The following is a 21,860-nucleotide window of genomic DNA, read 5'->3' on the forward strand; positions in this document are numbered from 1 at the left end:
TAATGGTTCAAGGCTCGTCGCTGCTACCATTGTGGGCGTATGTGTCCTTGAGCAAGACACTTAACGGAAATTGCTCCAACCCAGTGGTCACTAATGGGTTGTCCAAATTATCAGCCATACATAAAAATAAAAAATAAAATAAAATAATCACCCACAAAGTAACATACTTGGTAACTCGTAAGCTGGCGCGTGGTGCACATCCCTGTTATAACGATTGTCGTTTTCCGACCACGCGAGGATAAAGTAAGTTACATTCATTCTTTCATTACATTCAAAAAAGATAATCAAAATGTCTTAAAATAATTTTTAGCGTCAGCAAGAAGAAATAGCAGAGTTGAAACGACAAAATGCTTTACTTCACCTAAGGTTGGCACAAGCATTACAGACTGCACAGTCAAGCAGGGAAGAAACAAAATCAATCTCATCTCTGCAACATAAGCAGGCATTCAATGTACAACGCAGCAACAAACACCTTGAGCAAACTCAATCAGAACTGCAGGTTCAAAAGAAAAAATCTTTATTTAAACAAATTTTTATGAAACCATGTTACTATACTGGATTGAGTCCTTTTATTGAATCTATTTTATTAAAACAGTTGGATAAGGCTAGTGACCTTAATTTAAAGCATTCAAAATAGGAGAATGTTGTTACAAAATACCTTTATGACCAATGAAATTCCTATCTGTTTTATTGAGGGTGTTTTTTAATGATAATAATGGCTGGCCTGAGGTGTATAAAACGGAATACCCATATTATATAGTCTAATTTGGCCAACAACTGTTCAACAAAAATGGACATATATGGCAACTAACAAACAACTCCTCAAATAAATTATTAATGGTTTGGTCAACCTGACATATAATGGATAAGATTAATGTTATTATTTTACACAGCATGTGCGAGACGAACTTGAAGTTCTATCAAGTGACGTCGTGTCCATGTTTTGCAACCTTCAGCATTCATGTTCCAACAAGCTACAAGTTGTTCAGCAAAAAGTTAACTCAGTGAAAATGTCCAATGAAGCAAATGAGGGTACGAGTTGAACTGTATAATACGTTTGACGCTATGACAACCGTTTTAATATTCAGAGTCCTTTTTAGGGGTAATCAGATACCCCATGGTCTGGACCCTATTCATTTGTGAAAAATAAGGCATGAACTAACCTGTTTTATTGTAGTGCACTTGTGGTTGTTACCCTTTAAAGTTTCAAAATAGCCTTAGACCCCCAGGTAAATTCCTAGGTATACCCCTGCTTACAGTTCATTTTAAAATGAAAAGGATAGTACCGACATTTAAAAAAAAGCCATACTTTTATAAATGCAGGATGAGGGATAGTCAGAGACACAATACTGTTAAATTTATTTCTCTCGTTGGTTTTATTATTAATAATGTAGTGCAGAAATTTTCAGTATAGGCTTGCCCACCTTGCTTCCTCAGTTTGAATGCTTGTGTATTTTATGTATGAAGAGGAAGTAACAGTTCTTATTTATTGATTATTTATGCTGTTTTGTTGGCAGTTGTGAGGTACTCAGGTTAATAAAGATGTATTATCTTTTGTGAGGTTTGAAATTTATTTAACAAGACAATCCATAAAGTCAGGTCTTTAGTTGTTACAGTTTGCTATTTAAGATTTGGTAATGTTTCTAGAAACATAGAAAAGGAGAGTTACTTACATTCACAGTCAGATTTTGGTCATAGTATATTATTTTATCCGTTTTATTTTCGTAGCATCACATTCGTACTGTATACACAAGAATTGTTTAACTTTATGAGCACCAAATCAGGGTCAGATTCGTGAAATACATTAAACCTATCGCTTTTTTACACATTGTATTGATATATTTAATGAGTATAAATGTATTTCCAGCACTTCAAGTTCGTTTACACGAACTACACACAGTGTTAGAAGAAACACAAGCTTTGCATTTGCGTGAAAAACATAGAAGGCGTGAACTTCATAATAATCTCGTTGAAATACGAGGAAATATTCGTGTTCAATGTAGATTAAGACCATATTTGGAGTATGATAAAGACCCAGATTCAGTGTTTCCAGATGCTGTTTCTACTTGTAGTGATGCCAGGTACATTTTTAATATTCTGAGATTTTGTCATGTTTATTATATTGTACAAATGTATATATACATATTACAATGTTTAGGTCTCCATGAGATTTTTTTGTCATGTAAACGGTAACACAAAGTTTTTAAATTTTCCCCATTAAACATTTTTTACCTAATTTCAATAAATAAACATGTCAAAGTGTATTTATTTAAGTTTGAGGTATATATATTTACTTTTAATACTAGTATCTCAGACAGCATAATGTTTAAAATTTTATTCAAATTTCAGTGAAAAGGACATTAGTGTATATTCGACCGATGATGAAACAATATCTGTGGATTCCGATTTCAAACCTCAAAAATATTTTGAATATGAGCATGTGTATGGACCTGATTGTAAGTGATTGGTGTATTTGCCTTCTATGTGGGTGAGGTCCTGCAGCTTAGCTTGCCCTGGGTCTTAGAATTTAGGCCACGATTGGCCCGTTACCCCAAAAGGGTATAGTTGTATATATGTTTTTATACGTTAGGTTATGCTACCATTGTGTGCATAGGCTATGCCATAAAGCAAACTTGATAAAAGGAAATCAACAGTGCTAATGGTAAATATTAAAACCATGTTAAAACAAACAAACAATGGTTTTAATTCTAAAATTATCCAACTTTTAAAGAATTTTATACATTCTGGTCCAAACTAGCTCAATGTGGTACCAGTATGACCAGTGCTCCTGTACAATAGACCCCTTCCTACTTTTTTAACAAAAAAAATGCTTTTACACCAACTAGATGCCTCTATAACCTTTATTCTTCTTTTACAATGTTCTCACACACTTGATAAATAAAGGCAGCCAGAATGATATTTTTGATGAAATCCAACCAATCTTAACCTCATTCCTCGATGGTTACAACGCATGTGTTGTCGCCTATGGTCAAACTGGAAGTGGAAAAACCCATACTATGCTGGGAAATCCCCATAATCCAGGGATAGTCCCTAATTCAATGAATGAATTGTTCAGGTGAAATAACAACAGGAAAAAAATAGAATTAGAATTTGTTTTATTGAGCCCCTCCCTCTAATTTTTTTTGGCTGCGTCACTACTGCTGTTCAAGCAACTGCATAACCTCATACCTGTTCATAGACACATCATTAGATGTTGTGTTTGAGAATTGAGATGCATGTGAACGGTTGTGGTAACCTATCACTCCAACTTTTTTTAATACTGAGTTTTAACAATGTCACCCTAGATTTTGTTAAAAACGAAAATAACATCACACTAGTTCATTTACCCCCCACAGGTTAATTGAAGAGAAATCCACAGATTCTATTTCTCTTGAAGTATCTGTAGCTGAGGTTTACAATAATGATATTTATGATTTGTTATCGGACAACCCAAAGCAGTTGAAACACGATATTGTCACAACACGTGGCAGTAGTAGAGACGTACCCACGTTGACGCAAATGTGAGCTAGATTTTGTCTTTGTTGTTGGTATATATGGCAATTAATATTCTATTTTATGTGGGCGAGGACCTACAGTGTGGCAGGCTATATAACTTGGAATTTATGCCTGAGTTGGCTCATTAGCCCAACATTGTTTATGCCTGTACTATACTATATAGTAATATAGGTGAAGTTTTACAATCTAAAAAGCTATGGGATCACCAGAGTTGGACCATGACCCCAACATTGTATGTGCACATTACTTTAATATTTATGGGTGAGGTCCTACTGCGGGGTCCTCACACACTACAGAACCTTTGATTTAAGGCAGAATTTTCCCTTTACCTCAACTCCAGGGTACTACCCCACATTTGTTTATTTAATTGAATATTTTTCATCCACCCAGCAAAGTGAAATGTCCTGAAGATGTTGAATCCTTGATGAGACTTGGTTTAAACAGGCGTGCACAGATCGCTACCAATGTCCACGAACATTCAAGTCGTTCTCACCTCATTGTAACCGTCACAGCCATTGTATGTCAACGTGATGCACGTCCACAGTCAGTATCTTCCAATGTGTCATCGGAACCAAACACACCAAGAAGAAGACCGTCTTCTGTAGATTCCAGTGAGATGTTTAGTTGTTTGTGTATACAAAAAAGCCACATAAAGCCATATATATATATAAAAAAAATTGTAAAAACAATCTCCATCAAAGTTACATATGTGATTACTCATGAGCGGGCATGAGAAGTAATTTTTCGGTGCCTTCCAGGTAGTGGACATTTTTCTAACCCAGGGGTCACTAATGCGTTGCAGCACCCTAAGTGTTGGGGTAATGGGCCAACTTTCGACTAGATGTCCTCCCAGGTTGATTGCTTAGTGCTTACCATGTTTTGAGTTCTCACCTTTAGGCACCAAATAATTAGTTGTAATGTTTACTAGTGAACGCGGTGTAGAAAATCTAAGATAGGCCTGCCTACCCTACCACCCCGGGTGGGGCGTCTATGACCACTAGATAAAGTAAGAACCACTTGTTAAATTCAATACCCCCACAGCCCACAGAGTGCGTCGCAAACTCCCCCAACCGACCCCTCCTATATTTGCATCCACACCAAACCTTACCACCGATGATGTCATCAAGTCAGTACCGGCATCACCAGTTACCATGCCAACCAAGTCCATGTATAAAACTAAACTACAACTTGTGGACCTTGCTGGCAGTGAATGCGTGGGTAAGTTATTTATTCTACTTTTATCCACTAATTAGTTAATGCTGCAGTTCTCAAATTTTCACTCTACTAGTACTAAGTATTTAGAAGCATAAAAAGGTAAATAGTTTTTTTTATGAAAAAAATGTGATTTTACTTCATTAGCACAAGATCAAAGCCGGAGTTATTAACAAGAAGTGAAGACTATGGCTGTACAAACTTGTTTGCTAAATAACCCTGCTCTAGTTACTCCACTTCCACCCAGGGATGTCTGGAGTGACAGGATCTGCTCTTCGCGAGTCCTCCTTCATCAATAGATCGCTCTCTGCGCTCTCCGATGTCCTCACTGCACTCTCGGAGCGGCGATCCCACATCCCGTACAGGAACTCCAAGCTCACTCATCTCCTACAGGACTCTATAGGAGGAGATGCCAAGATGATGATCATGCTCTGCGTCTCCCCAACAAGGAAGTAAGATGGTGTTTAACTCATTTTTAGCCAACATGTATGTCCTTTACTATTTAGTAATATGCCTGTTTATCTATTATCTTTGATAAACAGACCAGGATAATGGGCAGAATCTATACTAAATGCAGAATATTATGTTGTGTATCTCACCAACAATAAAGTAAGATATTATTTCCAAACATATTAAAATAAGTTTCATTTATTTCTGTAAACTAGTTATGGAATATAGTTAAGTGCCTTGCACACACACACGTCTACAATAGTGGCAGCATGAAGCCTTGAACCTTTTATCCTTTGGTTTTACCCACTAAATGTCCCAACTCTACAGGTACCTCACTGAGACGATGCAAACTTTACAATTTGGTAGCCGAGCGCGACAGGTGCAGAGGGGCCCACCCCGAAAGAGGGGTACATCACCCCATGCTACCCCACGAGGGGAATCACCAATGAAATCCAGTTCACCCAGACAGATCCCACAATCTGTAGTTAGAAGGGTGTTTAATTAACTTGAAGTTTCATCAACTGTTATCTTCATAAAAGACAGGTTTGAGTTAGTATGTGAATTCTGGATACATTGTGCTTCAATAGTTTGTATCTTTTTAAACTACCAATATTTTAAATGTTTTTCTTTTTTGATTCTTGGTAACTATCATATACATTGTAATTCAAAACAATTTTATTAAATGTTGAATGTCAGTATAACTCTGACCTTGACCATATAGAGGATAAATAACTGAAATTATTCCATTTAACCTGGGTAATATAGACCTCTATGTATGTTAACCATAATAATGTTGTTTTGCTTAATGTAGTGCTATTTGCTGTGTATTCAAGAATTTGTGGAAGGTCAGGTTTCAGTATAATGGGTCCCAGATCCCAGATAACCTTTTTGGACCTGGTGCAATGTTGATATAAACGGTAGATTGGGGTAAGATGGTTTATGTTTTCATTCTCTCTTGTTGTCGCATTTGGTATTAAACGTATCCTCGCAACTCTAAAATAGTGTTGTTAGTAGTTAAAAACACGAGTAGGAATTATTGGATATTATTATCCATCTTACCCCACAGTACTTTACATAAAGGAAATTAATAGCATTTACAACAAACAAGAAATATCCTATTTTTCTGTGTTTCGTTTTTTTGTAGTAGTGTGATCAAGAAATATATTTGCACTGTGATTTTGTAGTAATTTTAAAAAATTGCATTCTTGCCTAAAGAAAAATACCTTGCATACTTCTAAAATATGTGGTTGGTGGTTGTGTATCGGTTTACAGTTTACAAACAAGCGATTTTCGGTCGGTAAACGTTAAAACTTGTTCGACTGGTAATTATGGTCAAAATCGCAATTGCGTTTTTCATCACGTAACCAACGTAGACCAATAGAAACACCGCAAGGATTTAGTGCCCGCGGCAAGCAAGAAACGTCATTTGACGATTACATGTGTGAGGTATTTTGGGAATTACATAATTTTGTTCTTTAGCCAGACTTTGCTCGATGCTGTAATAAAGTAATATGTGTGTATTGAACATGATAGTTTAGGAAGATTGAGTATATTACATTAGTCAAGAATTTCGCGCAATAAGTCAACGTTTTTGAAAGTCCTAATCAGTAAGTTTGGCAGCAAGAGAAAGCGAACTATTCTGACTGTCTATCTTCTATTGCTAGGAATGTGTAAATAATAGTCCAGGCTATTAGATGTTGCTGTTTTATGCAGTATATGATTAGGAATATTATGAAACAGCTTCACCTGTTTTTCCCAAGTGGCAAGTTTTTTAGAGAAGCAATTAGATTAGCAAATGTGGCATGCCTATAATATGTAGGACTTTTATTTCAAGAATATCTTGGAAGTAAGTAGCATTTTACAGCTTAAGAAGCGACGGTTGGGTGGGCGTTATAATCGTAGTGTAGTTTAATAAAAACGTCTCTCACGTGCCTTAACTCTATCATGTAATTGTAGATGAGGTTTCGCTTGAAATTGGTTGTTCTGATCGTTACATCTTCAATTGTTTCGACTTTGTTTTTAAATACCTACATTTACAATCATCACACAAGAAGGAAAACGAATGAAATCAGATTAACACAGCAAGAAAAAGTCCAATATCTTGTGCAGGAAAACCAGGTATCTAAATTGAAATCAGTCCAATTATCGATTTCCTAGCAAAATGCCACAAGATTGTAATATAGTCAAAATGACACTTATTTAACCTTACGTGGCGGGGCAACGATCGTAGTCGTAATACGGGTGTTCTGTTTCATACACTTTCTGTCCACTTACGATTTTTTAAAGGGAGATTTTATATTTTGGTAGCGTGTGGGTATGTGCTGTTGAAACAATAAATGTAACTCTTTTTATTCTCTTGTTGCGGGAAGCGTCAGTCGTTAAGTCGGGGCCATATTTAATTTTCCGTCGTAAAGGTATAAAACTGCGGTGCTCATAGTTGCGGTTAAATTTCCTTTTGTAAACAGCTGTTTGAAATGTTACGAGCAATTACTTTGACTGTGAATAACTTTAAGCTACCTCTTTAAATAATAAATAAGTTTTCTTTAGACGAACCCGTTCATTAGGATACAATGGCTTATCCATTCAAGAGGTAATCCGATTTAAACAATAATTGTTGAGCAGGCAACCATTTTATAAACAATTGTTTATCTTTAAAGTCTTTAAAATACAGTTTATTTGTTAATTAAACATCGTTCATTTACTTTTTGTAAGCTATTATATATGTGAAGTCATTATTATGTAGGATCCTTTAATCATGGTCAATTTTTCACGGTAACGAAGCTCGGAGTAATATAACATCGTATAAACCAACGGGAAGTAACCGTAAAACGACAGTCGTTCTAACAAGACTATAAAATTTATTATATACAGTAGGGTGGGGGCAGATGGGACACATTTTAACTCTATTTTCTCGTCCCATTTTATAGTAACCAAAGAACATTCAAATAACTATAAAACTATATCCTCATGACTTCCATAGACTCTGTTGTTAATTGTTTAAAACACTATCAGGATACTTAGACATTATATGCTAAATGTGTCCTATCTTCCCCCACTCTACTATAAATAGGGTTTTATATTATTACACCCGACAGACAAAACGGCTATATCAGAATCGGACGTTTAATTAATACATTATTATTATTATTATAACAATTGAAAAAAAAATGTGGACGTAGAAACACGATTCTTCTTGAAAAATAAAAATATGTATTTTATTCTTGTTAAAATCGAAAGCTTTTATGTTTAACGTAATTAGGTAACGCACTTAAAAACACTCGTTTATTGTGCAGTAGGTACACATATCAAAAGAACGCCGAATGTTATTAAGTGGTCGCTTTAACCACAAACTGCATTTATATTGCCAATAATTACAGCAATAATAAACACACCTTAAGAAATGTTTTTCCTGCTTTGAATACACGCCTATATACGAAGAACACGTCATTCGAATACTGGAAGTCATAACGGTAAACCTAATAGAGTATAGGATGGGAAAAGATGGGACACCTTAAGCACATAATATCAGAACATCCAGGGTCGTGTTTAAAACAATTAACAACGGTCTATAGGAGTTGTGGGAATACAGTTTTATAACACTCGTGTTATAACGACTGTCGTTGTTCCGCCACGTGAGAATAAATAAGTTACATTAATACATTCGTTGATTTTCTGATTTTATGTACTAACGGTATTCAGTTTTACTTTTATCCTACTAACTTGATGGTTTATTCACTAAAAATCTCATTGCTGACGTATTTCAAATTGAAACATTGATGACGTATTTCAAATTAATCGACAGCAGATTCGACCCGCTGAAACTCCGATACCCGAGGTCCCCGTTGAAACTGAACGTCCAAGCTTGAAGACTGTTCTAGACATTCAAAAAAACTTTGATCAGGAAAATGAAAATGTTGAGAATATGACTGACGAACCAACAGAAGAAAAATTGGTTTCAATTGACCCGTCAACAAAAGATCTATGCCCAAAGTTTCCTACTGAGTTAAGTAAGTTTTTCAGTGAAATTAAACCTCGCGCGATAGCGGCGGGACAACGGCATGCAGTAGTCATAACACATGTGTTTGTCTTATAAAACTCGTGCCCGCTAACGATTTACACTTGCTCGCGTAAGCGTTAATTGTCATTCCTTTTTCGACGCTACTGGGCCAACGCCGGTAGTGGTTCACCCTATTGCTCAGTACAATTAGCATATAAAATGTAGCTTTTACCAGACCACTAAAATTTTACAGGAAATTGTTCGTTTAATTATCATTCTTTTCTCGCAATTTTGGGGCAACTACATGTAATGGTTAACTTTATTACTCTATCCAAAGAGATTGCTCTATCTATGTAATCATTATATGTAATGAAGTAGTAATCGTTTTTATCGAAAAAACATCTTATTTGTCCCAAGATAAAAATTAAAAAAATTACGATTTTGAAATTTCCCGCCGCCATCTTGTTTGACGTCATCAAATCGCAAGCAGTAGTTTTCCTATAGCTTTGGTAATATATATTTGTATAATTTTTAAATTGCTTCTTCTTGTTCTTTTCCAGTTGGCAATTTAAATGTTGAATCCTCATTAAAACCTTCACTGGAGGAATTGGACACCATAGCTGGTCCAAATGTTATGGATGGTTGTTTTGAACCTACTGGTTGTGAACCTCTACAGAAAGTAGCGATCGTCATTCCATATAAGAACAGATACGAACATATGCTGACATTGCTTCACCATTTACATCCAATACTACAGGTACGTACGTGTTAACGAATTTAAAAAGTTTATTTAGGATTTTTTTACTATTCGTCTGAAAATTAGTAAATTTTTCTTGGAAATATTTATTTTTCCAATCACAAGAATTGTATGGATTTTTGGACCTTTTTGAATTCAATAAGACATCTAATTATGGGTATCAACATTTTTTGGAATAAGTTTTTGTATATGTATATATATATAGTACAGTATAGCCTATTTGTTTAAACTTCATGTTTTTTTACATGTATATACATTAAATCCCAAAATAACTTAAATGAGTTTAGTATATAATATAGTGTTACTTTCATTTTATTTGGTTTAAAACCAAGGCAATGGTTTTAGAAGCGGACCTGTTACACGTCACACATATATGTGGTACTACTTAACATGTAACTAACTTTCAGTTTGAAACCAAATTGCTATGACTGTGGCTTAATTATGGGTTAAGTGAGATAATTTAAAATAAATACATATATTATAGCTTTATTGGAAGTAATCCTAAATTTTATTTCACGCAGCGCCAAAAGATTATGTACTGTGTGTTTCTAGCTGAGCAATTTGACGACGGATCATTTAACAAAGCTCGTGTTATGAACGCTGCGTTCATAGAAATAACAAAGTCCTGGAACCAACATAGAGATCATAAAAACAGACCCTTTGACTGTTTTGTTTTCCATGACGTGGACATGTTACTTGAAAATGATTTCAACTTGTATGTATGCGACATAATGCCAAGGCATCTGTCGCCAGCTATTGATAAGTTTAACTACACAACTGGGTATGGGACCAAATATGGCGGCGTTACAGCGATTAGAAGAGAGCATTATATTCAGGTTAACGGACACAGCAATAGGTTTTGGGGATGGGGTGGGGAGGACAATGATATGGAAGAGAGGTAAGATTGAAATTTAAATGCAATTTATAAATAACTGTAATATTCTGTTTATCTGCTAGGTATTGCATTCATAGTTTTTTCAACCAATTAACTGTAAATATTTTTTCAAAGTAACTCTCATGTCATTTTATATCTTTTTTTAAAGAAACAATAATTTTGTAAACGACAACAATATTCTATATGGGTCCTACAGCCAAACCCGTCTGAAAACCTGGGATTTAGGCCTGTGTTGGTTTATCAGGCCATGTTTTCATAACTATCCTATACATCAAAATACAATATCTGCATCTTAAGACGCAAAAACTATGTAATATTTTTAATATTGAACAAAAACACTTTAACTGTTTCAGAATTGCGAGACAGAACTTAACTATCAAGTCAGCTTATCCAAGTATAGGAAAATATAAGATGATACAACATGACCATCCATGGTGGTTTAATCCTATGTCTGGGGTTGGAAGCTCTTACAGGAAAGACTTTCTGTAAGTATGATTATGGATTATTATATTTGTTTATACACATTGTGCTATAATATGGTTGTCTTCTTACACATTGTGCTTGTTGTTAAATTATAATATTGTAACGTATTGTTTCGTTTAGCGTTGAACGGTTTTGGTTTTTGTGTGTGGTTTGCTGTGGCGTTCTTGTGTGTTGTTTCCCAATTTACTTCCATTTTGTGTTTGGCTTTTGTGTTGAATTGATACGTCTCGCGCTTGTTAACCTCTAAGCATGATTGGTCGTCGCGGCGCGAGTGCGCCTTTTTCTTCTGTTTGACTTGCATCAGCCCAAAGATTGCATAAGATCGGCAGTTCTCGTTGTGTATATGGTGTAGAAACGTTGTATTGTGTATTGGATTAACGTGGTTGTAACGTGGTTGTATTCGGTTACGTTGGTCAAAACTTTATAGTGTTTGAGCGTTATCCTTACCGTTCTAATCGTTTTATTATAGTAGTTTTTATATGTTATTAAACCGTTAAGAAATCCTACATCAGTCTGGTCAGTCGCGGTAGGCCGTTGGAGCAGCGTCCCGGACCACACTTTACGTAACAATATGGATGTCTTCTTATTCAACAGATACACTTGTTGCATTCATACACCTCATGCTAATTGTCAAATTATAACATGGGTGTCTTCTTATACAACAGACAGACATTGTTCATTTATACACCTCATTGGTGTCTTTTAACACACCATGCCTAATTGTATTTTCAAGTTCTTTTATAGACCATGGTTTCTTAATACACAAAACATTGTGAACCGATGAAAATTGCAATTGTTTCACACCCTATGCCAAGTTAAGTTATATTATTAATTTAGGAGTAGTGCCAAAGCAAGGGATGGAACTCAAGATAAAAGTGGATTGTCCAACATGAAATATTCCTTGATTCACGTGGAAAGAAATCGACTTTGGAATAAACTTATTCTTGACATAAGTAAGTCACTTGTTCAAGTTGTTCTGTGCATTGTTATTAAACTTCTAGGTTTTATTTTTATCCTAAAAAGTTAAACGTTATTATTTTTAGCACTAAAATATATATATACGAAATCCAAAGGCTTGCCAGATGTTGGCCAGAGTTTGCCTATTACCAAAACAATGTTTGCGCACATTCTATTTTATATGGTTGAGGTACTACACCAAGGCATGTCTTGGGACGTAGGGTTTAATCTGGAGGTGGCTGCCAATAATTTTTTATTAATGTTGGTTTTATCTTGTAGGGTCTTTGGATTTGGAAAGAATTAATGTTCGGTTTTACAAAGGAGATAGTATCACAGTTAACAACAAACCAACGTACCAAAGCGAAATTCCAAACAAAAGTCCTAAAACATCAGCTAGACACGGCGCTGGTGTTTCTGAACCATGCAGGCCAACTTATGCTCATTTTCCACTGATGACTGTAAATAGAACGATGAGTTTTGAAGACAAAAGATACACTAAGGTATCAAAGTGTAATGTTTTTAAAAACATTGTTTTAATAAATAAAATTTAGGGTGACATTAGTAAAATGCAGTTATAGTTGTCAAACACAAGGAACCTCATTGATTAATGTGGAAAATGCAATATGTTTTGGCTGTGCTGGTTGTCTTGACATTCAACAGTAGAGTAAAAGCTGTTTTACTTTTCGGTGTAAAACTGGTCTGCTAAAAGCATGGGTGTCTTCTTATACACCAGATACACATAGTGCATTAAAACACTTCATGCTCACTGTCGAGTCAAAACATGGGTGTTTTTTAAACAACAAAGAAGTATAAGACCTACATTGACCTGCCACCCATTTAAGCCAGAAACGTTTTACCCCATACACATCCTAACATTACACCCATCCTAGGTGTTCAAAACATTGGAAGAAGCCCAAGTTGCTTGCAACGAAATGCGAACAAGTTGTCAATCCATTGTTGAACAAGTTAGAAGCAGATTCACACTCAGAGCAACTGCCCTGCTGCATCAGAATGATCTGCATTATAAGTTGGTATGCCAATGTTTTATACTGAAAATTTTTTCTGTACAAAAGTATTATGGACATATTTGTTTTTATTTAATATACTTTAATATTTTAAAAAGTGATCATTTACCAAATTTCTTCTTTATTTATTTAAATATTATTTAAACTTGTGGCATTATTTGGCTAATTTTAATTCTATCTACTCTATATGGGTGAGGACTGAGGAACTCCAATAAGGCATGCCATGTAATTTAGGCCACCGTCAACCCATTACATTTGTGACAGCCGACAGTTATTAAACAGTTTACATTTCAGGATGTTGCGCAACAAGTAGATGTATATGAACATCATCATTCCATGGCAACTTATGTTAAAATATGTGAGGGCGACCCACATTACACACAATTCTTCACTAATCCTATTATTTTACCTGGTGATACAATATCAGGTATGTCATAATTGAACCATTGATTAGGTTATAATTGGATTGTTGAAAATGGGTCCCAAACTGTTATATTACAAATGGGACCCATTTTAGTAAAATTATAATTTGACTTTTTTTTCAAAATATTAAAGAATTTAAAAATTATAATAATACAGATATTTTTGGTTTAAATTTGTATAAGAAATGGTCAAAGCCTCAAGGTTGTATAAAAGTTTTAACTGCAGATGTTATAACTTAAGTACAAAATATATCTTTTGGCAGTTTTTTAAACTTAAAGGACTAAGATCACACAAAAATCCGCTAAACTACAATCTAAAAAGGGTGACATGTTTTGTAGTTTTAATTAACTTCATTATAACAATATAACAAGTTTTTAAAGCTCATAAAATAATAATTTTAACTGAATATTAAACCACAGGTCCGTCCCCACGTTACAGCACCCAACTTTATTTTCGTATATTTCACCAACCGGAAGCAAAATATATATTGAGGTCGGAAATGATGTCGACACATAAAGCAGTCATGTTGGTTAGGGAGTCAAACAAGTTGATTAAACACCCATGGTGGGATTCATTGGCTAAAATACAGTATAGTAAGTATTGGAGTTTGAGGTATTGTTTATACAGGCGTAGTATCATTGTTATAACCCAGTGGCCACTAATGGGTTGTCTAAAACATCAACTAAAATAAATTAAAAATACCCACAAAGTTACATACATGGTAAATCATAAGCGGACATAAGGTGTATGAAACAAAACAGCCGTGTTATAAAGACTGTAGTTTTCTGGCCACCTAGGCTAAATAAGTTACATTTGTTCATACCTTATTTTTATATTTGAATAACTGTTGTGTTATAGACATATATAGACTTAAGTTATATGACATCATCATGTACATTGTAGCAGCATTAGTCAGTTCAGTAGGTAGGTTTAGACTGTAGAGTATGCTTCGAATTTATACAAATATAACATGTACACATAGACAGACCATATATGTAAAGTCAAATTATTACTATTTCTATAAACACAATAATGGCATCTTAAGTTTAATACTTTCATTCAGTGTTATGACCAAAATAATTATATATATATAAGCAGACAGCCATGTTAAGTGCAGACCTGTGTAAATATTGTTGTTAAACCTTTATTTTAAACCAGCAAGAACAAATTTGGTAAACCTAAGCGATCCTGATATATTGTTACAACACACCATTGAAAAGACTGCAACCTCCACTTTGCTGCTTATTACAACACCAACAAGTGGCTTTCAAAGGATACCTGGTTGTTATATTATGAAACAAAGCTTGTATGATGACATCACAAAGCATGTTGTGATGGAATGGACATGGTGGTTCAGGTTAAAAGGTCAAACTGAAGAAATTGAGAATAAATTACTTGTGAGTTTTTTTTTATTAATTCCAGGACAGTTTTTTTTTGATGTCATATTTGCTTTTCAGGATGATCAATTAGAAAAATCTGTGAAATCTGGGAAACAATACGAAAAAATGATAAATGAAAGAAAAAAGGTTTTAGAAATGTGGGCTCAAAAAAAATTAGAAGAAAAACGAAAAAAGTTTATTGAAAAGAGAACATCTTGAACTATTTAAATCAATTTTAATTGTTTTATATTTATTTCAATTACTGTTAGTGAAATTATCGAATTAACGCCAATTTAAAGTGTTGTATTTTTAAGCTGTTGTATTTTTTCATGCGAAATATCGTAAAGTTATTCAATGTTTATCATATTTGATGAAATACATCAGGTATCTTTTTTAATCTCCGGACCTTGAACAATGGCTAAGTATGACTATGCTGTTATTGTTAACGGGTGTGTTTTTAGACAGGACATTTACCCAATATTTTTATGTACCTAGGCCAAGATTTGGTGGGTCCACCGCTCTCATTGTGACAAAAAATGGGTTGGAGAAATAATTTCATTATGACAAAACTCACTTCTGAATGTTGCCACTACTGTGGTCAAATGTGTCTTTGGGAAAAATACTTCACTGTCATTGCTCCAACTCAGTATTGCTGTATGTATGACTGACAACTTAGGCAACCATAAATGACCAATCAGTTGGAGCAATCGAGGTTAAATGTCTTGTTCAAGAACACACACACTGCCGTATCCTTTGATTAGAGGCAAACACACTGTGTCAGGGTGACGACTATTAGTCTTCTGTGTGTGAGTTCGCTGATATGTGGCATATAAATCTTATAGCAAGTTTTATTGAACGCTCTTATGCCTTTGTTGCTACATTGGATACAGTATGATCCAGTAAACAAATAATTCAAAAATAAATTGGTTCTAATCGTTCCACGGTTGACTAGATGTCATCCGTTTTAGTTTTCATCACGTGATGACGCATTTGGACTTCAAGTTATCCTTTCGTTTGTCAGTTGTTTTCTTTGGACAAACGTCGACAGTTAAACTTAGATTTCTTCGCTTTTCTGAGTCCAAAAGTTTCTGAAACAGTTCATGGACATTGTGACTGGTTTTGGCGGATGTTTCGATAAACCCGCATCCCCACGTTGACGATAAATCGGCGCCTTCTCTCGACGAAACTTTTTTGTCTTCTTCGTCGCATTTGTTGCCCACTAAGTAAATGGGGACGAATTGAAGATTGCCTTTTATTTCACGGATCTGTGTAAAGTAAATTAAATATGCTGCGTTATAGTTATTTACTTTGAATATATTGAGTAAAAGGTTAAATGTAAAACGTTTCGTGGGGTGGGGTGGGGTAAAATGGGACATGTTTTCATTCTGTTTTTTAGTACCATGTGAAAATATGGTATATTACGTGCTAACGGTATCCAGCTAACGCCAAAGTACTATATTTATCCTCGCTGTGGTAAGCCAACGACATTCGTTATAACAGGATCGTTATGTTTCATACGTGTCTACCCATATAGAATAGAACACCCGTTGCAAACAACCAACCTGTTCGTATATCGGTTTAAGTTCTTCAATAGATTGCCTCGTTGTAACAGAATACACAAGTATAAAGGCATCGCCCCTAGTTATAGACAAACGTTGCATGGCAGGGAACTGATGCGATCCAGTGGTGTCGGTGATTTGTAGTGTGCAAACATTCTTGTCGCAGTTTACGATCTGAAAATATTGTAGGTTGAAGTAAGATGATATTTATTTCTTTTTACGAGGAATTATTACAGAAGTATAGAACCGTTTTCCCACGGCTCTAAAAAGCGTTTGTATGCACAAACGGGGTAGTGATATTCGTACGTGTTTAAAACCTTGCCAATCACGAGCAACATATAAGTTTACACCTTTCGTCAAACATTTATTCTTTACGTTGTTTGTCTTTCACATGAAACGTGACTTAAATATTTGATTGGTCAAGGCAATAGACTCGTTAAGTACGACGCGTTGTTTTCCTAATGGTTTGGCATTACAGATTACAGTATAAATGCAATAGCTTGTGTCGTTGTAGACAAAACTATTAAATTTCTGTGAAAAAATTGTTTTACATTAGCATTTTTTATTTTAGTTTTGTATTATATTTAAATCTATACTGATTTCAAATAGTCTCCGGCTGATTGTCATTGACCGCACGACATATTTGCATTAGATGAACAATTAATATCTTAAATTGCTATGCTTCCAATGTATCCCATGGGTAAAGCTATTCAAACCATGCGTGTAATTTTTCATTGCGCGCATGATATTGGAAACCATTATATACGCATGGAGTAAGATTGGTTCTTGTGGATCTGTATATTGACATAAGTACTAATACCTTGGCTGCACAGAATAATACACCTTAAATTGGCGAGCTGCGATTCGATACAAGCATGTCGAATATCTAAATTAAACTGGTATACCACGCTTCGGTTATGATTTTATTTTCTGCGACTGTGGAATGGTATAGTCTATAGCGCTTGGGCGCGCGTCTTGTAGAAATACGTTGTCACGTTTGCGTAACAGAGCGATTTGACTAGTTAAAAACGGGGATGGCTGCCTATACCATTTTAGAATACAACCGAAAATCCATTTCTGGTAAATTAAATTAAGTATTTTGCGGATATATTTGCAACACGACCCAACAAATGCACAAAATGCAATGCTGCAGATTTTTATGTTTTAATATTCTAGTTTATGCAATATAATTATAGGTAATTCCAAGGTACCGCTCAAAGTATTGACCCTTACCTGTCTATACGTGTCTTCAATCGTAGGTACATACGTCTCTTTGAAGGTACCTTTAATAAATCGCAGCACTAAAGAACTTTTCCCAACACCACCGGCTCCAAACAGAACAACTCTGTAATCATTTGACTGATCTGGCATGGCTCGTAATCGGCGTGCTCTAGCACCATCTGCCGACTGAAAATAAAATTTAATTAACAATAATACAAAATAATTTAAAAAATGTTATTTTACATAGCAAAGAAATAAGAAATAACAACTATTGTGACCATATCACCCGCAATCTAATCTTACGTTATCTCCCAAAACAGAAATACATTACTACCAATCATTAACAACATTAATGATTAATCTTGAGCAACCTCAGATTTCCAAAGACAAATATATTAGCCCACTCCAAAACACACGGTAGCTTAATATGAACAAAACAAACAATTAACCTCTGATTTATCATACAAGCTAAAGATCTTAAATCTATCTTACAAAACAAAATTTCATTTATCCTTCAAAATAACAACGAAGGTCAAATTAATTCGAAACAACGAAGATAAGTGAATTAGCAACAAAACGACAGTCGTTAAAACACGCTATGAATAGAAACCGTGGCTCTTGAACCCAGCACAAAATGAACTCATATTGAATTGTTATATAGAAGGGTGCGGAAAGACGGGAGACCTTTAGCACATAATATCCAAATATCCTGATCTTGGTTTTGTCGTAAGGATGCGGTTTTATAATTTCTTGATTTTTTTTGTTACTACCAAATAGAACAAGAAAATCGAATGAAAAAGTGTCCCATCTCTCTCCAAACTACTATATCACTTTATACAAATGTTTCGATATTTTATAACACACACTTATTCTATACCTTCAATACCTTCAATGCACGTCTAATATACAATTTATCACAAATCAACTAAATTTATCGAGAAATTCATTTACCGTCATCCATAATAACGATCATTAGATATTTATACAAATATTTATTTTACCCATTCGATTTTATTATTAAGCCAACATTGTTAAAGCTGTTCAATGACAAGGTTATTATATAATATATCAAATAACTAACTTACACACGCTATAACGATAATTAACACAAGCGCAAACACGAGCATATTAGTCATTGGGTTTAGGCCTATTTTTTCATATAGTAAAACAAGCTGTGCATAACTAACAATATAAAAATACAAGTTTGTATATGTATATATATGGTCGCGTACGAATTTCTTTCATCCTTTACAACTAAATACTACTTGCTATGAATGCATTTTACAAAACAAAATGTAGCTTAAAAGTTTTAAAATTTATATACACAATTGTGCATTTTGTGTGGTTAATATAGTAGGTTGGGGTAAGACGGTCCATGTTTCATTCACTTTTATCGTTCCACTCGGTAGTAAACAAAAGATACTTACAGAGCAATATAACTGCATTCTCACAACTCTAAAATAGCGTTATTTATAGTTACAAATACGATTAGGAAACATAGAATACTGTGTTAACGGTATCCATTATACCGCACTGTAGCCTACTAAACTAACTTACAACTATAACATACGCTACTATACAATACCGCACCTCCATTTCACGGCGTTGGTTGCAGCAATTACTTGGTGCAAACAGCAGCGCTGAACTTTTTCTTTATTGATAATGAATTATTGATACTCGGTTTGAAACCTTAGCCTTCGGGTGCGAAACTCATACACGCTACTTAAGTCACTGTAATGTAAGATGTACGAGAATTTACACCTGCCTGTTAACGCTAGGCTGGCCACCAATTTCCCTCTTCCTTAGATTTGTATGGATTTTTATTATCTTTATAGCCACACCTCAGCTTATGCTGATCGATCTATTCCAGATATTAAATTCAGACGATTTTTGTGTCAGAATTCATTCATTTATCGATTATTAGTCGTCTGATATTCGATATATTGGCAATTTATGGGATTTAACTCTTGTACTTGTATATTTTGATGCATATTCGGATAATGTATTTGAAAAATTACTAATTGTATTTACACCCACGCGCAAATTATGGATAAAACTCCTAATGGTCACTTTATTTGTTATATACTATAATAGGGTAAGATGGATACCGTCAGGAGACAAAAATCTTATATAATTAGCAGCGATCTTTCAGACTCGTGGGGATGCGGTTTCATAATTTTATAATTTTTCTTTGTTTACTACCAAACGGGACGATAAAAGAGAATGACAATGTACCATCTTACCCCAAACTTTATCTTAAGAATTCCAAATAACTTTTCTACACCTACGTAGTTCATCAAAAATAACTCAAAATGACGTAACACTGGTGTTTATGACGCAGTGGTTACGTAATAGGTCAGAAAGGTGACTGGGCAGTGTGAATGAAAATAGTCTCGTACGACGTACATAATAAGCATAAATGCCTACGTACCAGATCACATGTCCGCCTAAATACAGTGCATTGTGTGGACAACAATACTAAAAACAAATACGGGTATTGCGTTGTAAATATAAGAATATTTATAGAAATATATAACCATAGCCCCACGACTCCAAAAAAGCGTCGTTAACTGTTTAAACACGATTAGGAAATACGGGATATTGTGTGCTAATGATATCTCTTACTTGTAGTGTATTGTGCGGACACTAAAGCCAAATACAAATACGTATATTCATGTCAGATGTAAATACACCCATATTTGACCCTTTGTTGAGCCTGAGTGTTGTATTTGTTACTTTCCCAAAGGGGTCGTTTGAAATATCAGTATTATTTAAATTACAAAGTAAAATGGGAGTTTCTTGTTTTCAAGTAACCTTGGTGTCTCTTCGGTTAAACCCTAAAGCTTCCTCACAGACATAACATTAATTATTTATAAACTACCGTCCTATAGATTGTCGCTTTAAAAACAACCCCCTTCCCAAAGCAAATTAGCAAACGCATATGGATTTTTAAATTAGCTAATATGCAATTCGCGTGCCGTAAAACAGCCAAATTGCTCGCTTATTGTTATTGCGTTTGGTGAGTTTTCTTTTTAAACTCTCTAATTAGATTAGTTCTTAGCGAGTCAGCAAATAGCTTGGACGCACTAATAAAGTAATGTGGGGGAAGATGGGACACCAATTTTTTCGTCCCATTTGGTAGTAAACAAAGAACTTTTAAAAAATTATAAAACAGATTTTTACGACTCCCAAAGACCGTTGTTAACTGTATAAAATACGATCAGAATATGATATGCTAAAGATGTCCCGACTTACCCCACCCAACTATACATAAAACATCCTCTAACCTAATAATATCTTGTCGTACGACAGACGAAACTAAAAATTTCCTAACAGAATATCAATTTCAAAATTTATGTTAGGCAAACGTATTACGATTGTACACAACAGGTTACATAGAACAGAACTGAAGCTGAGATACACTTACTAATACCAACGATTATATAAGCCTAGCAGCATAATCAGATCAGCGTCTACTTAAATTAAAAAAAAACTATGCGACCATACACAGCAACAACCACCAAGGTACAGCTTAGCTAATCATACTAATATACAAACGGCACATACTTGTTCATCCGTTGTTGCCTTGGACGTCGAACCTCCCGCTGCGGGAGAACTTGTACTGGTATGTCTGCCGCCCCGTTGCGCCATATAACTGAATGGTTGTATATATATAGGTCACTTGTCTTTAGTTCCAATCTTGCATTTATTATTAAAGAAACGTTTTTACGAACCAGTATATCACCATGTTCTTTACATCTGTTGATATATAAGTAGAAGTTATATTTACTTACTAAGTTTCATAAGTTGTAACTTGTAAACGGGCACAAGGTGTATAAAACAGCACACTCTTGTTATAACGACTCTCATTGCCCCGCCACGCGAGGATAGATAAGTTACATTTAATCAATCATTCAACTGTTTAATAAGTTGGTATAAATAAGACTTGCAACCACCGTATACAAATTGTTGTTCTTAAAAGTTAG

The 21,860-nt window shown here is 34.7% G+C and overlaps 3 protein-coding genes across 7 annotated transcripts in view; 2 read left to right on the forward strand and 1 right to left on the reverse strand.

Annotated features, from left to right (window-relative positions):
• LOC100176794 (kinesin-like protein KIF25) overlaps positions 1–6,418 on the forward strand; it is a 6,834-nt gene extending 416 nt beyond the window's left edge. Inside the window, exons 2-11 of one of the 2 annotated variants that reach the window (XR_003396093.1) lie at positions 311–499; positions 894–1,032; positions 1,868–2,081; positions 2,350–2,456; positions 2,905–3,076; positions 3,357–3,521; positions 3,907–4,127; positions 4,558–4,734; positions 4,957–5,180; positions 5,506–6,418. Coding sequence is in view for 1 of the 2 variants with exons in the window: in XM_009861030.3 (XP_009859332.1) it covers positions 311–499; positions 894–1,032; positions 1,868–2,081; positions 2,350–2,456; positions 2,905–3,076; positions 3,357–3,521; positions 3,907–4,127; positions 4,558–4,734; positions 4,976–5,180; positions 5,506–5,683 (1,767 nt within the window). In the remaining variant the exon portion in view is untranslated. The remainder of the gene's footprint in view (positions 1–310; positions 500–893; positions 1,033–1,867; positions 2,082–2,349; positions 2,457–2,904; positions 3,077–3,356; positions 3,522–3,906; positions 4,128–4,557; positions 4,735–4,956; positions 5,181–5,505) is intronic. The other variant, XM_009861030.3, reaches the window with a different exon arrangement.
• A 436-nt stretch (positions 6,419–6,854) lies between these two features.
• LOC100179116 lies at positions 6,855–15,491 on the forward strand. Of its 2 annotated transcripts, none has more exons than XM_026835459.1 (13): positions 6,855–7,024; positions 7,135–7,296; positions 8,984–9,185; positions 9,736–9,932; positions 10,454–10,830; positions 11,181–11,312; positions 12,148–12,263; positions 12,547–12,767; positions 13,158–13,298; positions 13,587–13,719; positions 14,135–14,308; positions 14,874–15,112; positions 15,173–15,491. In XM_026835459.1, exons 2-13 carry the CDS (start codon positions 7,135–7,137, stop codon positions 15,311–15,313), a joined length of 2,235 nt encoding a protein of 744 aa, XP_026691260.1. In that variant the 5' UTR covers positions 6,855–7,024; the 3' UTR covers positions 15,314–15,491. The 2 variants fall into 2 exon arrangements, with proteins under 2 accessions (XP_026691260.1, XP_018668614.2); XM_018813069.2 differs by having other exon boundaries at positions 6,886–7,024; positions 8,981–9,185.
• A 433-nt stretch (positions 15,492–15,924) lies between these two features.
• LOC100179868 (GTP-binding protein Di-Ras2-like) lies at positions 15,925–21,633 on the reverse strand. 3 transcript variants are annotated; one of them, XM_002130498.3, is made up of 4 exons: positions 21,442–21,633; positions 17,887–18,060; positions 16,657–16,827; positions 15,925–16,359 (listed from the first exon to the last, which is right to left on the reverse strand). In XM_002130498.3, the coding sequence occupies exons 1-4, from the start codon at positions 21,523–21,525 to the stop codon at positions 16,069–16,071; spliced, it is 720 nt and encodes a 239-aa protein (XP_002130534.1). In that variant the 5' UTR covers positions 21,526–21,633; the 3' UTR covers positions 15,925–16,068. The 3 variants fall into 3 exon arrangements, with proteins under 3 accessions (XP_002130534.1, XP_018668615.1, XP_026691262.1); XM_018813070.2 differs by lacking the exon at positions 21,442–21,633 and adding an exon at positions 19,465–19,605; XM_026835461.1 differs by lacking the exon at positions 21,442–21,633 and adding an exon at positions 19,302–19,440.
• Between the last annotated feature and the right edge of the window lie 227 nt (positions 21,634–21,860).

This window comes from Ciona intestinalis, chromosome 8 (assembly GCF_000224145.3).
Source record: "Ciona intestinalis chromosome 8, KH, whole genome shotgun sequence".
In the NCBI taxonomy this organism is placed as follows: Eukaryota; Metazoa; Chordata; class Ascidiacea; order Phlebobranchia; family Cionidae; genus Ciona; species Ciona intestinalis.